Source organism: Streptopelia decaocto (genome assembly GCF_964273445.1).
Source record: "Streptopelia decaocto genome assembly, chromosome: 1".
NCBI lineage: Eukaryota > Metazoa > Chordata > Aves > Columbiformes > Columbidae > Streptopelia > Streptopelia decaocto.
The window spans coordinates 128,673,591-128,687,168 of NC_138663.1; the positions used below are offsets into that span (position 1 = coordinate 128,673,591).

The 13,578-nt window shown below is 42.8% G+C and overlaps 1 protein-coding gene across 12 annotated transcripts in view; it reads right to left on the bottom strand.

The window, feature by feature from the left end:
- Positions 1–1,707: 1,707 nt before the first annotated feature.
- HTR1F (5-hydroxytryptamine receptor 1F) overlaps positions 1,708–13,578 on the bottom strand; it is a 117,618-nt gene continuing 105,747 nt past the window's right edge. For 10 of the 12 annotated variants that reach the window (XM_082069199.1, XM_082069197.1, XM_082069195.1 and 7 more), the window contains 3 exons: positions 12,754–12,848; positions 10,487–10,620; positions 1,708–2,915 (listed from right to left, as the gene is read on the bottom strand). In XM_082069199.1, coding sequence (XP_081925325.1) covers positions 1,777–2,877 — 1,101 coding nt within the window. In that variant the 5' untranslated portion in view covers positions 2,878–2,915; positions 10,487–10,620; positions 12,754–12,848 and the 3' untranslated portion in view covers positions 1,708–1,776. Of the gene's footprint in view, positions 2,916–7,527; positions 8,154–8,230; positions 8,319–10,486; positions 11,656–12,753; positions 12,849–13,578 lie in introns of those variants that run through there. The other 2 variants (XM_082069194.1, XM_082069193.1) reach the window with 2 other exon arrangements.

Sequence of the window (13,578 nt, forward strand, 5' to 3'; positions counted from 1 at the left end):
GCTGCTCCTATGGTGGGGCTTGTAGTTCCTGAAAGGAGCCTCAAGTCCCTGTTCCTGCTAGACAGCAAGGAATGTCTGGCAATGAATGCAACGCCAGGGTATTAGTGACACGGTCTAAATCTGTTTACCCTAAAAAGTGCAAAACTCGTGCCTGGGTTCTGGTGTGGCTCTTGGTAACTCATCGGCACTCGAGAGTAAATGCCCGCTGCTTTGTTGGTACATTTAGGTTTGGCAAACTTGTACTGCTGGTTTTGAGGAAAGAACTGTCGTTGCACTTACTAGTGCTGTGACTTGGCATCTAGAGTGTGTAAATCAAGATCAGCTAAGGTGCCACTGTTGAGACCTTAGCAGGCAGCCGACAGAGGGATTTGTTCATCTTGGTTTCCTTTGACTGGACCAGTTGGCCAGGGCTGGCTGGACTACCTACAAGGTCCTTTTAGCTCTGCTGGGACTGGGGACATGGACTATAATCTTTGGGAGAAGGAGAGATTTAGAGGTACCAGCCAGTGAGCATCCCACAGGATCCCCAAACGAGGTGTGCGTTGTAGACTGGAGGCAAGCAGTTGTACTGCAGGAGCATTGTCTCCAGCCCTTACTGGAGAAGCTGCTGCCTGGCCTTTTCCAGAGACCCACACTGCCAGCACCATAGTTGGTCTCTGCTTTCTCATATGCTTGGAAAGATGGTGCACAGCTCTGCTGCAACTGAGAAAAGACTTTGGGGACATCAGACTTCTGGGAGGGGAGGCTGAGCATGCTGAACCAGAGCTGCCAGCCCAAGTGCTTCATTACGTGGTCCTCAACCAAACCTCACTAAGCCACCCACCATCAGCAATGCTCTGGGCACAAAATGTGTGGCTGGTTTTGGTGCTGAGAAAGTCAGGGGGGTAATGGCTGGCTAGGTGAGTGAGGCAGGGATGAGGACATGGAGAAACAAGTGTCTCATGTTTCTCTCCCTTCTAACATCTCCATAAGGACGAGGTGCTCTTTGCAAGCTTAACTGTCCCTAGTCCCTACTGAAATGGTGTCTAATGGCATCAGGAACTATGTATACCCAGCTCACTGGAGGCATCTCAACTCTCTGTTTCCCTTGGGGCTATGTCCATGTCTGTTGTGAGTGGGCAATGGCTTGCTATGAAACTAGTAACCCATGAAAACGCCTTCCCTGCAACTGGTGTGCTGCGAAGGCATAATACAGGGAAGTCCTTAATCTATAGGAAAAGGCAGGGCTGCAGCTGCACTCAGCTAATCAATGTAGGATGATGCTAGAAATTTTAAAGCTACTACCCTTTGCTGGGAATGGCTTGGCTCTATGCTGCACGCCTGTGCCAAACTAATAAAATCATGTCTTCATTCCAAGGTGTATTTTCTTATTTGCAATTGGGGTTTAAAAACTTCTGTGTTGTTTCGCTTAAAGTTGCATCGATGACTGAGGGTTACTTGGTTATTTAAATTTTGTTTCTTTGTCTACTTCACTTGTATATTTCCTTCATATTTAAGGTAATACCTTATGCTTCAAGCTAGGCAGCTGTGCAATTCCCAGCTGGATCAGAGCCACAATATGCTACCTCTTTTTCCAGTGCAAAACTGATCCCAGGTGATCCATCTCTTTAAAACCTGTGCAATTTATGCTCCCAATACTACTGATACAAAAAAGTCATCATGTAAATGCAGAGTCTTGCTGCTTTTCCTTAAGTACAACAAATATCATCTCAGTTATATAAATTTATACAGGTTAAAAAAACAATGAGTATGTTCTCCGCATATGAATGAAAGCTTTTAAAGATATTGCCTACACCGCACAAGTTTCTGGAAGGCTTTCTTGAAATCTTCATTAAAGATTGTGTAGATTAGAGGGTTAATAAGGGAATTTATATATCCCAGCCATGCTAGGAAGTTAGACATGTCTTCTGAGATATGACATCTTTCACAGGTATTAACAACTACTTCTTTTACAAAAAAAGGGAGCCAGCAGATCACAAACGCCCCCAAGATCAGACCCAGAGTAGTTGCTGCCTTTCGCTCTCTTGTGCTAGAGATTCTCTGTTTTTTCCAGGACTTCTCGTGCTTAGATTCAGACCTGGGGCTTCGTAGGCTGATATTGATTTTATCGCAGTCCACCAGGGGATCTGATGTCTTCTCTGCTGTGCTGGGCATTGAAGCTGATTTGGTGCTTCTTTCACCTGTGTCCAAAAGGACTTGTCCATTTACCTCCTCCCTTACGATCCGGCTGACACTTCTTCTGTGAAATGTCTTTGCTGCCTTGTATATCTTGTAATAAAGGATCAGAATCAAGGCCAGTGGGATGTAAAAGGCGCCAAATGTGGAGTAAATGGTGAAGACAATGTGGTCGTGTTTGATGATGCATTCATCATCCCTGCTGGTTGTCTGGTGCCGCCAAAACAAAGGTGGCATGGAGATAAAGATGGATATGATCCATACCACTGCAATCATGATGCCAGCGTGCTTAGGTGTCCTTTTCCGTGCATATTCCACTGCATCTGTGATTGCTCTGTACCGGTCCAAAGCAATGGCAGAGAGATGCAAGATGGAACATGTGCAGCACGTAATATCCACGCTCAGCCAAATGTCACACACCACTTGCCCCATGATCCAGGTCTCCTTTACAATGTAGACAATGCTGAAAGGCATCACTAGGATGGCCACAAGGAAATCAGTCACTGCAAGAGAGCAGATTAAATAGTTGGCGGGGTGGTGGAGCTTTCTTGTCACAATTATTGCCGTCATCACAAGCGAATTGATGGCTGTTGTCATTAGTGCAAGCACAGACAGGGTAATGGAAATGAGAATCTTGGATGTCACCCATTTGAAGAGTTCTTCTGATGTACTGTTTTGTTCAGTTGTATTTATTAAATCCATGTTCCTTTTTAAAGGTGATCTTTAACCGTAGTAGTTACCTGTTGAAAAAGTAAAAACATTCAGAAAGTGCATCCTCAGTCTCCAGGAAGTCTTGATTTTTGTCATCTTACAAGACTATGGGTCCCAAACTTACAAGAACCGCAGTCTTATCATTAGAAATGATTCTGGCTCCAGACAGATTTTCCTGGCTAGCACTGTGTGGGATGCTCTGCCTCCAGAATAGGGCCTTCTCTTTCTCCTTGCTTGTGCTGTTGGGAAGGGCATGTTTGCATGTCAGGGGAGAGGAGGGTGCCTGAGGTGGCACTGCCGTGCGGGGTGCTGCCTTTTGCTGCGTGGGGGAACCAGCCCTGGGGTGCAGAGCCAGCCCTCCAGCTAAATGCTTACTCTGACTGGATTGTAGAGGAGTCTTGAAACTGGTTCAACATGGACAACCTCCTCCTAAACTAAGTACTAATACTGCTCTTATGCTAGCACTGTTTACTCTGCTAAGCAACCTGATGACTGTTGATGACTTTAATCCACAGGAAGTGATCATAATGCCTCTTTTCTCTTTATAAACTCCTTTTTCCCCATGAGCGAGTCATTCCTTGTGTATAGATAAGCATGGGATTTCTAAACTGGGATGTAATTTTCAAGAGAAAACAGAAATGTTAAACATTGCAGTACAAACAGGAGAAAAATAATTGTGTGTTGAAGTTTCATTTTAGTGCTTCCTCTTATGCAACTCTAAAATGAAACAGCTGAATAAATTTTGAAGCTTAAAATGGTTGACTTATTGTCTAACTGGAATATTATACACAGATTAGAGTCTTGAAAGCAACATTACTTTCCCTTAAGTTTTGCTATTCTGTGGTTGCTGCTGAAGAAAACTGCAGAAAACTTGGATGCTACTTGTTCTGCTAATGGCTCTCTAAAGAAACAGTCTAACTCCTCTTATGGCTCTGCAGGAAGCAAAAAGCAGGGAAGTACTGATGAAATAAATTCTTTACTATCTTCTAGGGATGTGCATCCTGCTTTCTTAACAGGAAGGGTTTCTGAGCACTCTATGGGCTGCAGCTGAAGTAGGAGTTTCCAGCTTCTCAAACTCAAGTTTGTAATTCATAGTAAGAGGATGAGATTTCATCCTCTTGTGAGTTTTGACATGCAATTTCTTGTGTATGTAAGGTCTACCGATGAACCCCTATGTTGGGTTTTCTGTAACAAGTTTTGGAGTGTAGTGAGTGGGTTGTGCTTGTGTTGCATTGGATGCTACATGTAGGGAAATACATAATAGAAGTGAATAATTTTTCTTATGAAAAATGAGTCTTATTAACATAAGTAAAGCTTTTGGGTGTTATGCTGGAGTGGCTTAAAAAGAATATCATAGACTCGCTATAACCCTGGACCCAGCTCCCTGATTTGTTTTGATATTCTAACCTGGGCAATGCTTAATATGATATTGACCTAGTCAGGATGTTTTTTTTAGCATATCTTGACCAGTGTTTAATTGTATGAAAGAGCAAGAAAAGGAAACATATTTTACGTGGTGGTATTTGCAAATGCTGATCAAAATCTTGTCCTGTGCATGATCTGATTAGAGCATGCATGTACTTTCTCTCCATGTTCCTCTCTCTGAACTTGAAATATACTTTACATGCATAAAAATAGATCTTTTTTTTGTGTCAGTGTCACCTTAAAACCTTCTGAATCCACAGTAATTGCTAGTTTGCAGATATTTTTGACTATAGCCTCCCAGAGAAGGAATAGGCACATATAGTATTATCTGGTGAATGTTCAACCCCTGCTAAATAAGTCTTTGTTTTCAAGCTTGTATAAATACATGGAAAAAAAGTTTACTGGGAAAAACTTAGACTTCTGCTGATATACAGCAGTTGATCATATTTTAGAACAGTTACTCATTATGGTTAATTACCTTATAAATTTCTAACTCTTTGGATATTAGTCCTTAATTGCAAGCAAGCAAAAAGCAATTTAGAGATAATGAAAGCTGATTAATAGCTTTTGAAAGATTATTCAGTTTGAGACTGTGGAGTAAGGAAAATGGTATGGGTGGGTTCTGAGAACTGGTGTGTAGGAATAAGTAGGTTTCCTTAGCACTGAAGTGATTTGGAGGCTCTTAATAAGAAACACAGTGACAGCAATGTGCTTACTTGCCATGTGCACCAAGTATGCTTTTCTGTCTGGTTTTAAGGTTATCAGCCAGTATGCTCAGATTTCATTCAGGCTGCTAGCATGGAAACCCAGCAGTGTTGAAGACTACCACACCAAGCCTTCAGTGTACTACTGTTAGATAGATAATTGTGCTAGGGTTTCTTGCTCGTGGGACATAACCTGTTTTTTAATGGTACCCATCTGGACATACACCCTCCTGCTCCTACGTGGAGTGATAAGGTGCTCTACTGTTGCCTTCAGAGCCCCAGCAGCAGGCACCCAGGGTGGTCCCTGCGGGCTGCTGTGTGGAGCAAGGAGTGTGGCTCCATCCGAGGGAGGCAGTAGGGTGACAAGATCTGCTGTCCAAGGTGGTGGCCCCCTTTGAGGTTACAGAGCCATTCAGCTGGCTGTGCTGCTTGGGACTGCCAGTCACAAAGTTTGATGGCTTTCCTGTCCAAGGGAGACAGGGAGCCTCTGCTAACTGTGGCAGGAATTCATGCAGGGTTATTGGCTGATCGTTAGCTAAAAAGACTTTTATAAATGTATGGAGTTGAAATGCTGGCAGCATTTAAGGACTGCTGTTTCCCTCTCTTTTGGTTGCTGTCAGGATGAACTAATTCTGGATTTCCTCTTGCTAAGTTGAACTCAGTTCAATCAGGGGCCATCACTGGCTTCTGTCTTCAGTAAGCAGCTGAAGCACTTTTAGGAGTATGAAGGATGATCCTGTAAACAGTGCACTGGATTACAATGCAGGAGAGCTGGCTTCTGCCCCTCTGCTGTGTGCTTCCCTTGTAATTTTTTGAGCAAATTAATTAAAGGGCTTCAGTTCATTCTCTGTAAAATAGTTACAGGAGTGCTTCCCTGCTACCCCACTTTACATATTTATATCATCTTCTCTTAGCAACATAGATTATCTCTTGCATGCATTTAGTGCCGGGAAGATCTAATCTCAGGTGATGCTCCCAGGTGCTGTGGGTGTACTGATATAACTACACACTGTCCTTCCAGCTCAGACTTTGCTATTATCCCTGTGTGAGTTTACTGAGCTCTTGCCTCACAGAACAGGTACGGTCCCTCTGCCCTGTGGTGTGGGCATCTCCTTATGGCCACATACATGACATAAGACTTCAAAAGGAAGTATAGAAGACTTGGAGCCCTCTTCTCTGAGCAGTGAATTTACTTTGGTGAATGAAAACAAGCTTGCAGCCATGCTGAAGAGAAATCTGTATTTCATCAATTATAGAATGGGTTCAGCAGTGACATGTGACTATTTTGAAAGAAATTATTACAGTCCAGATGTTTTTAAGGCCACTTTTGTGGAACTGGCACCTCAGTGCCCCTCTTGAAGGACTAAGCTGAATCTATCAGCTCTTCACTGATGTCAAAGCATTTGACACTGTCCCTCACGGCATCCTTGTCTCTAAATTGAAGAGACATGGATTTGGTGGATGGACTGGTCGGTGGAGAAGGAATTGGCTGGATGGTTGCACTTGAGTTGCAGTTAATGTCTCAATGTCCAAGTGCAGACAAGTGACAAGTGATGTTCCTCAGGTGTCAGTATGGGGACTAGTGCTGTTTAACATCTCTGTCAGCAATAGGGACAGTGGGATTGAGCACACCCTCAGCAAGTTTGCTGATGATAACAAGCTGTGTGGTGTGGTTGACATGCTGGAGGGAAGGGATGCTATGCGGAGGAACCTTGACAAGCTTGAGAGGTGGGCCCATGAGAACCTTATGAAGTTCAACAAGGCCAAATGCAAGGTCCTGCACATGGGTCAAGGCAATCCCAAGCACAAATACAGGCTGGGTGGAGAACAGATTGAGAGCAGCCCTGAGAAGAAAGACTGGGGGATGTTGGTTGATGAGAAGCTCAATATGACCTTGCAATGTGCACTTGCAGCCCAGAAAATGAACCATATCTTGGCATGCATCAAAAGGAGCGTGGCCAGCAGGTTGAGAGAGGTGATTCTTCCCCCCTACTCTCTCATGCACCCCATCTGGAGTTCTGCATTTAGGTCTGGGGCACCCAACGTAAGAACAACAGGGACCTGTTTGGGCGAGTCAAGAGGAGGGCAACAAAGATGATCAGATGTCTGGAACACCTCTCGTATGAAGACAGGCTAAGAGAGTTGGGGTTGTTCAGCCTGTGGAAGAGAAGGCTTCAGGGAGACCTTACAGCAGCCTTCCAGTACCTAAAAGGGACCTACAAGAAAGCTGGAGAGGGAATTTGACAAGGGCATGTAGTGATAGGACAAGGGGTAATGGGTTTAAACTGAAGGAGGGGAGATTTAGATTAGATATAAGGAAGAAATTCTTCACCATGAAAGTGGTGAGGCACTATACAGGTTGCCCAAAGAAGTTGTGGATGCCCCATCCCTGGAAGGTCAGGTTGGATGGGGGTTTGGGGCAGGGAGGTCCCTTCCAACCCAAAGCATTCTATGAGTCTATATCTCAAATTCCATGGTAATTGCTTTGGGAAGTGTTGACTTGTATAATTACCTTTTCAATATGCAGCTGTTGTTGGAAAACTTTTGAAAGACTTGAAGCTTCAATTGCATTATATTCTCCTGAATTTAAGGTTGGTGAAAAGGATGTGTGGTACTTTGTCTTCATTGTAGATCTTAATACAGTAAATTAATCTGTAACTGCTGTTAAAATGCAAGTATGGTATTTCAGTTGACCCATTAAAATATTAGCCTTCAATTGCTGAACAAGTGCCCTGCAAACAAAGGAAGCTGCTGTTCACCTAAGATAGCGTGTCTGTTATCTTGGATACATGAACATAATTATTTTTGAGGAATTAGCCACTTCTACAAATCTTTTTGCCTTCTCTCCCAGATATGGCATGTTAAAGTGGCCAGAATGGAAGTACTTCCTCATTTGTAAAAGCACATATATCATCCTACTGATATTGTGTAGAAGGCATGGGGGAAAACTTCCGTGCAGCCTTATCTGAAAAGTAAACATTGAATTTGTCTAGTGACCACTGAAAGAAAATGGAATGTTGTTGGTGGTCCTCAGTTTTGCAGGAATGTGTGTGTATGTTGTCAAGACCATAACCACCCGATAGCATTAGTCTGTGCTTCCAGGTTTGAAAAACAGCACTCCTCTGCCTTTGAATAAGCCTGGAAAATAACATGAAACATTGATTACTGGAGAAACATGGTTGGGAATGCCTTTGGGAAAGGCATTGTGAGCCTACCTTTTGGGACCCTGAATGTAGGCTGAACTATTAGAAGGTTACAGCTCTTGATTTTTGCTCCTGGTTCATTTTAAATCGTTTAAACACTGGCAATGAGAAAACTTGCTGATTAGCATTTAAGTACTGCTTTTGAACACAAGTTTTTTGAGTGTACTGGGGAGCTGTTTGCTTGCTTTTTTTCCATGTGGGTTTCTTAGAAAAATGCGTCTTTAATTTAAAAACAGTGAAGAACTCAGAAAGCAAAATGAGCCACTGATGGAACAAAGGGTATTTAAATTGCTACAGAAAGCAATAAGAGCCTTTGTGCATTAAGTAAACACAAAGTTGTGCCAGTGGCAGAGATAGATCCTGCCCATCTCTCTCATTCCAACAGGCTTCAGCTGGCTTTGAAATGATGAAGTGTTTCACCTGCTAGTGGAGTTCCTTGATCTGTTGGCCAAACTGATCTGTAAGCTGGTTAGAAGGGCCCAGCATTCTTGCTATGGTGGAAACTGCTCCTACAGATTTATTTTCCTGTTGAAATGGAAGACTCTACACTTGTTTTCAGCTATCCTGTTTTTATCACATGTTCATGTATAGGCTAACCAGATACTGGAGGTAAGACTAAAATAACCATAGAAGGATAAAGTAGTTTTAAGTGCCAGCCTTACTTGAGATCTAAAATTCCGTCTGAAACCAGTTTTTATGAGCCTGTAAAAATCCTTCCCAATGTGGCTGTGTGTCTTTAGATACCAACCGTGTGGTATACTAATGATAATTATCTTAGTAATGATGAATTGTATTAAATATAAGTAGAGGGAAATAATATTCTTTTGGATTAAACAAATCTGTTTAAAGAGTGTGAACTGCATCTGGCAGGGGTTATGTACTTTGCTGAGCCCTAGCATCCCCACAGGCGAGGAAGAGGAGCACTTTCATATAATTCTTAGCCCCCTATCCTTAAATTCTTTCTTCCCAATAACTCTTTTGAAGCCTCCTAAAGCTACAATGGATCCCCTGGGACAACGTGGATGTTACTGGCAGGTTTGTAAGAGGAGTTATTTGCCAGCTGAAGGCAGTTGCTGCAAACCTGCCATCCCTGGCATGCAAAGTAGATGTCTATGAGCAGTTTGAAGTTGGAAGCAAAAATCACAAGGTTGCCAGCTTTCCACACCCAGTCTGCATTTCCGCATGCTTAAAATACCCCCTTCCCCCCCGTATCTGCTGCTTAACTAGGAGGTAGAGTTATTTCCAGTTCTTTATCTGTCAACGAATTTTTCTAAAATATTTGTATATGCATACTGAAGTAATGGTTTGGATTCCCTGTTTCGGGTGGTATTGTTTCAGTCTATGGGACTGAGCACATTCTGGATTGGAAATGTATTAGTAAGCTGGAGGAATAAAGGAAGCTGTTTAGCTTCTGCTGCTTGATTCTCTGTTAACTGGAGTTATTGATCATTTCCACTTGCACAAGGTCAAAACACACCCATTTCTAGAAGCACAGACCACAAATAACTATAAAATAACAGATAAATCAATTGAATGAATATCAGGCAAAAATGATCCAGAATTCAGCATCCCAAGCACCCCTCAGGAGAAGCACGAGTAAACAGATAGGCTTTGCAGCGTGCCCTGAATATCAGTATAACACATGAAGGAAACAAATCTGAGAGTCCTGGAGGATAGGTGCCTCCAGCTTAGAGACACACAAATCCATTTATTGCCTGAGCACAGGTGCTCTGATTTTCTACAGAATGGCAAAGAAAAGTCCATTTCTGTGCCTTGAATGCAAGGCACAGATGTTGCATAGTAAACCTGCATTTGATGCTTTACTTAGCCATGTTACCAGTCTGAGAGTCCTTGTGTTGGCAAAATGATATGCTACAGGATGTTTTGTGTCAGACACAACAAAGATGATGCTTGCTTTAATTTTCTAGATAGCTCTTTAATTTATTTCAGCAAACAGAAATAGTCTGAAATGGCTAAAATGACTGAATTAGCCCTGAAAGTTACCACCCTCTTTGTCTGCTCTGTCACGTTATTACTCCTGGAGCAAAATCAACAGGAGGGAGGTAGTGCTTCCACCAAAGCAGCTGAGATGCAAAGTCTGAGGGCTTGCTTAAGCTGCCAAGGGAAGGTGAACTTGCACTGTGCCACTGGATGCTGAGAGATACAAGCACCATCTCCACCAGGACCAGAGCAAAGGTCTGTAGTGAAGGGGCAGAGTGAAGCACTGAAATAGCTCCTGTCCTCATCTCCCTGGTATAATGAACTCACCTTCATGTTTCCTACAGAAGCTGTATAAATTGCAGCATGCTGGCTGTAGATCCTTGGACACATCTCCCTCCAGAAGGCTTTGGTCCTTGCTTCATTACTTCTTGAGCACTATGAAGTGCTCTGTGCTTTCCGGTCTGCAAAATACCAGACTCTTCAAGCCCAAACATGACAACCCCACATAGCAGGGATTCCCGCGCCTCTGTCACAAGGGGGCAGCTCCTTGGCTTCCTGCATTTCAAAGGTGTCATGACCGTTTCTGGGGAGGTACCACTTGAGCTTGCTTTGAACTCAGCCATGTAACCACGAGCAGAACGCTGAGCAAAAGCTGCCTGGGAAGCAGGCTTGCTATATAGGGGGAGTTGGTCTGTGGTTCACTCCTTGGTGCCTTTGTCATGTTCTCTACTTGCACCAGTTGGTCTGCAGTGTAGTCCTATGCTGCTTGCCAAGCCTGCCTGGAGGGTACATCCCCTCCTTATTGTCATCATATCTGTAGCAACTGCTGCATTTGCTTATATGGAAGAATGATGTTCAGAAAGTAATTATGCATTCCTTGCTGCTTCTAGTGTTGAAGTTGACGGTTTTATTTTTTTTTTTTTCTTTTTGGAAAATTAGTCACTCTGTGTTTGCTCTTTATTTTATGTGCCTCTGCCATCTGTTTTAATCTAGCTGAGGGGGAATAGGGGGAGGCAAGCCAGCTTCTCAGCCAGCCCTCTGGGAGGGGGGAAGGAGGACCAGAAAGAATGGCATGGTCCACAGGATGACAGGCATGCTTATGTAAAACAGAAAATGTGCCTCCCAAATGCAGCTTCAGTTGTTGGGTGACTGGAGAGTGAACCTGTTGTGTATTTGATCATTTTGTCTGGAGAAAGGGAAAACTTCAGACTCATATTCATAATTCTCCAGAGGAGACGGCAGCGATTTATTTCTGTAATTCATTAGATGAGGGGATTGAGTTCCCTTCCCCTTTGAGGCTAGTTTGCATCTAGAATCCAGACCTCTCAGGTTAATGATCTGGATAACTCCTTCATAATCTGTATGGTGTGGAAGAGCCCCAGGCCTGGGATATCCAGGTCCTGGACAACAGTGCCTGTGGGAGCTGCTTCATGCCACCTCTTTTGCTTCTGATGTTCTGAGCAGAGCAAATAAATATCTTTCAGAAACCAAGTGATGTCTGGACAACCCATCCCCTTGTCTGAGCAAAACTGTACCTTCATGAAGGCAAGTATTCATGTGGAAAAAGTCCCATATAACCACATGGTCAACACCCTGTCCTTAGAGGCACATGTCTCCTTAGGTGGGTGTCCGGGATCTGGACTTGGACTCTTCGTATTGTGAATGGGCCACTCACTTCTGATCCTCACTTTTTGGCCACCCATCCTTAATTTAGTTTGCATCTAACAGCCTGAAATGTTCCATTCAACTAGAAATTTTCTGTCTGTGTTAGAAAAAGGTGTTTAAAATTTTTATTTTACTTCTGTTCAACAAAAAACAAGGCTTTTGTTTGTTCACTTTTGTTTCAAGTTTTTCTTCGGATTGGCAGTGAATCAAATAAGTGACTATTCAGCCATCTCTGTATATAATTTGTACAACTAGTTTCATACTGTGCAGGAGGAGCTTGCTTTCATGTTTATCAACTCAATTTGTACAGTGAAGTGAAAATGCAAAATAGCTTTGCTTGTCTTCCAAAATGCTGCCTTTCAGATAAGGGCTTGAAACCTGTAGGAATCACAAAGCAGTGTTGGAGCAAGGAGGCTGAGAGGTAGTTATACTTCCATTGAACAGTAATAAAATGCAGCCTTGTTTCTCCCGCTTCCCACTCATCCTTATGCTTTTGGGCTATATGTTCTTTGCCAGCCCTCTGAAAACACATACATGTGCTGCTGTAAGTCACAAACCTTTTTCACTGGTACACCTGCCTCTGAAAGTCTTTTACATGGAGGAGTTCAACTTGAAGTGTTTTCCAGTTAACAGGCATTTTGGTGGAATAGCTCCTGTATTACTTGACTTCTAAGATAAGGTGGGCACTTTATGTCTTAGTTCCTTGGGAATTTTATCAAATGTGGTTTTTATTATATACTAACTGTGAAAGCTTTTATTCATCTGGAAGAAACTACCTTGTTTACTCCTGGACAATAACAAAACAATCAATATCTTCAAACATGTGTCTGGAAAAGATCTTTCTTTCAATCTACAAGATAAGAAAACATCATTTTCTAACTACCACTTGGGACAACAGTAGGTTATTTATTTTTCTACTCTGTGCTCACCAGGACAGCTTTGAGGGAAAACTGGTCTCCAAAGAGCTTATTGGAAGAGGAGTGAAGGTGACGTGTCAGTGTGCTCCGCCTCTGCATCAGGGTTCCTGTGTGACACAAGAACAGTACAAATCTGTGGTTATTCACAATTTGGAGACATGGCAAAATTCACATAACCTGCCATCTAATCTCTGCCTAGTTTTTTGGAGAGTGATGCCTTTTTACAAAGACTCATTCTGCATACTTCTCAGTGTCTTTCCCTGTACTTTTTTTCACTATGTCATTTGTCTTTATTTGAGTCCTCATCTGATCATCTCATAGAATGAAGGTCTTTCTCTAGGTCTTGTTAACCATGTGTAATGGAATAGGCCTGTCGGATAGTAAACCGCATTGGGTTTGCACTGAACAACAATTCTCTAATATTTTCTTTATCAGGACTAGCTAAGACAATTCAGGCTGTTTCCTCTGAATGATGTGCATGTAGCTCTGGCCAAGAAGTATTTTAAGCAAAACAAACAAAGCAGTCCTTAAAGTTGGTAGGTTTGGGAGTGGGAGGAAAATTAAAAGCATCAACTTTTTAGCGGAAGTAGAACTCAAAATGTTTTTTCCAGTCTCCTTGGGAAAGACAGAGAGGAAAGGATCTACGTGCTGCCAGAACACCAGGCAGAATTTGTTAAAAGCTTTCTAAAAGTTATGCATGTATGGGAAAGAACTTTGTCATGGATGGATGTTTGTTTTTTCCTTTAGACAATGCTTTTTCATCAGAGTGTGCCACACTGCCTTGCCCTGATGACTTCCACCAGTGAACAGTGACAGCTCTAGGGAGACACCCTGTGA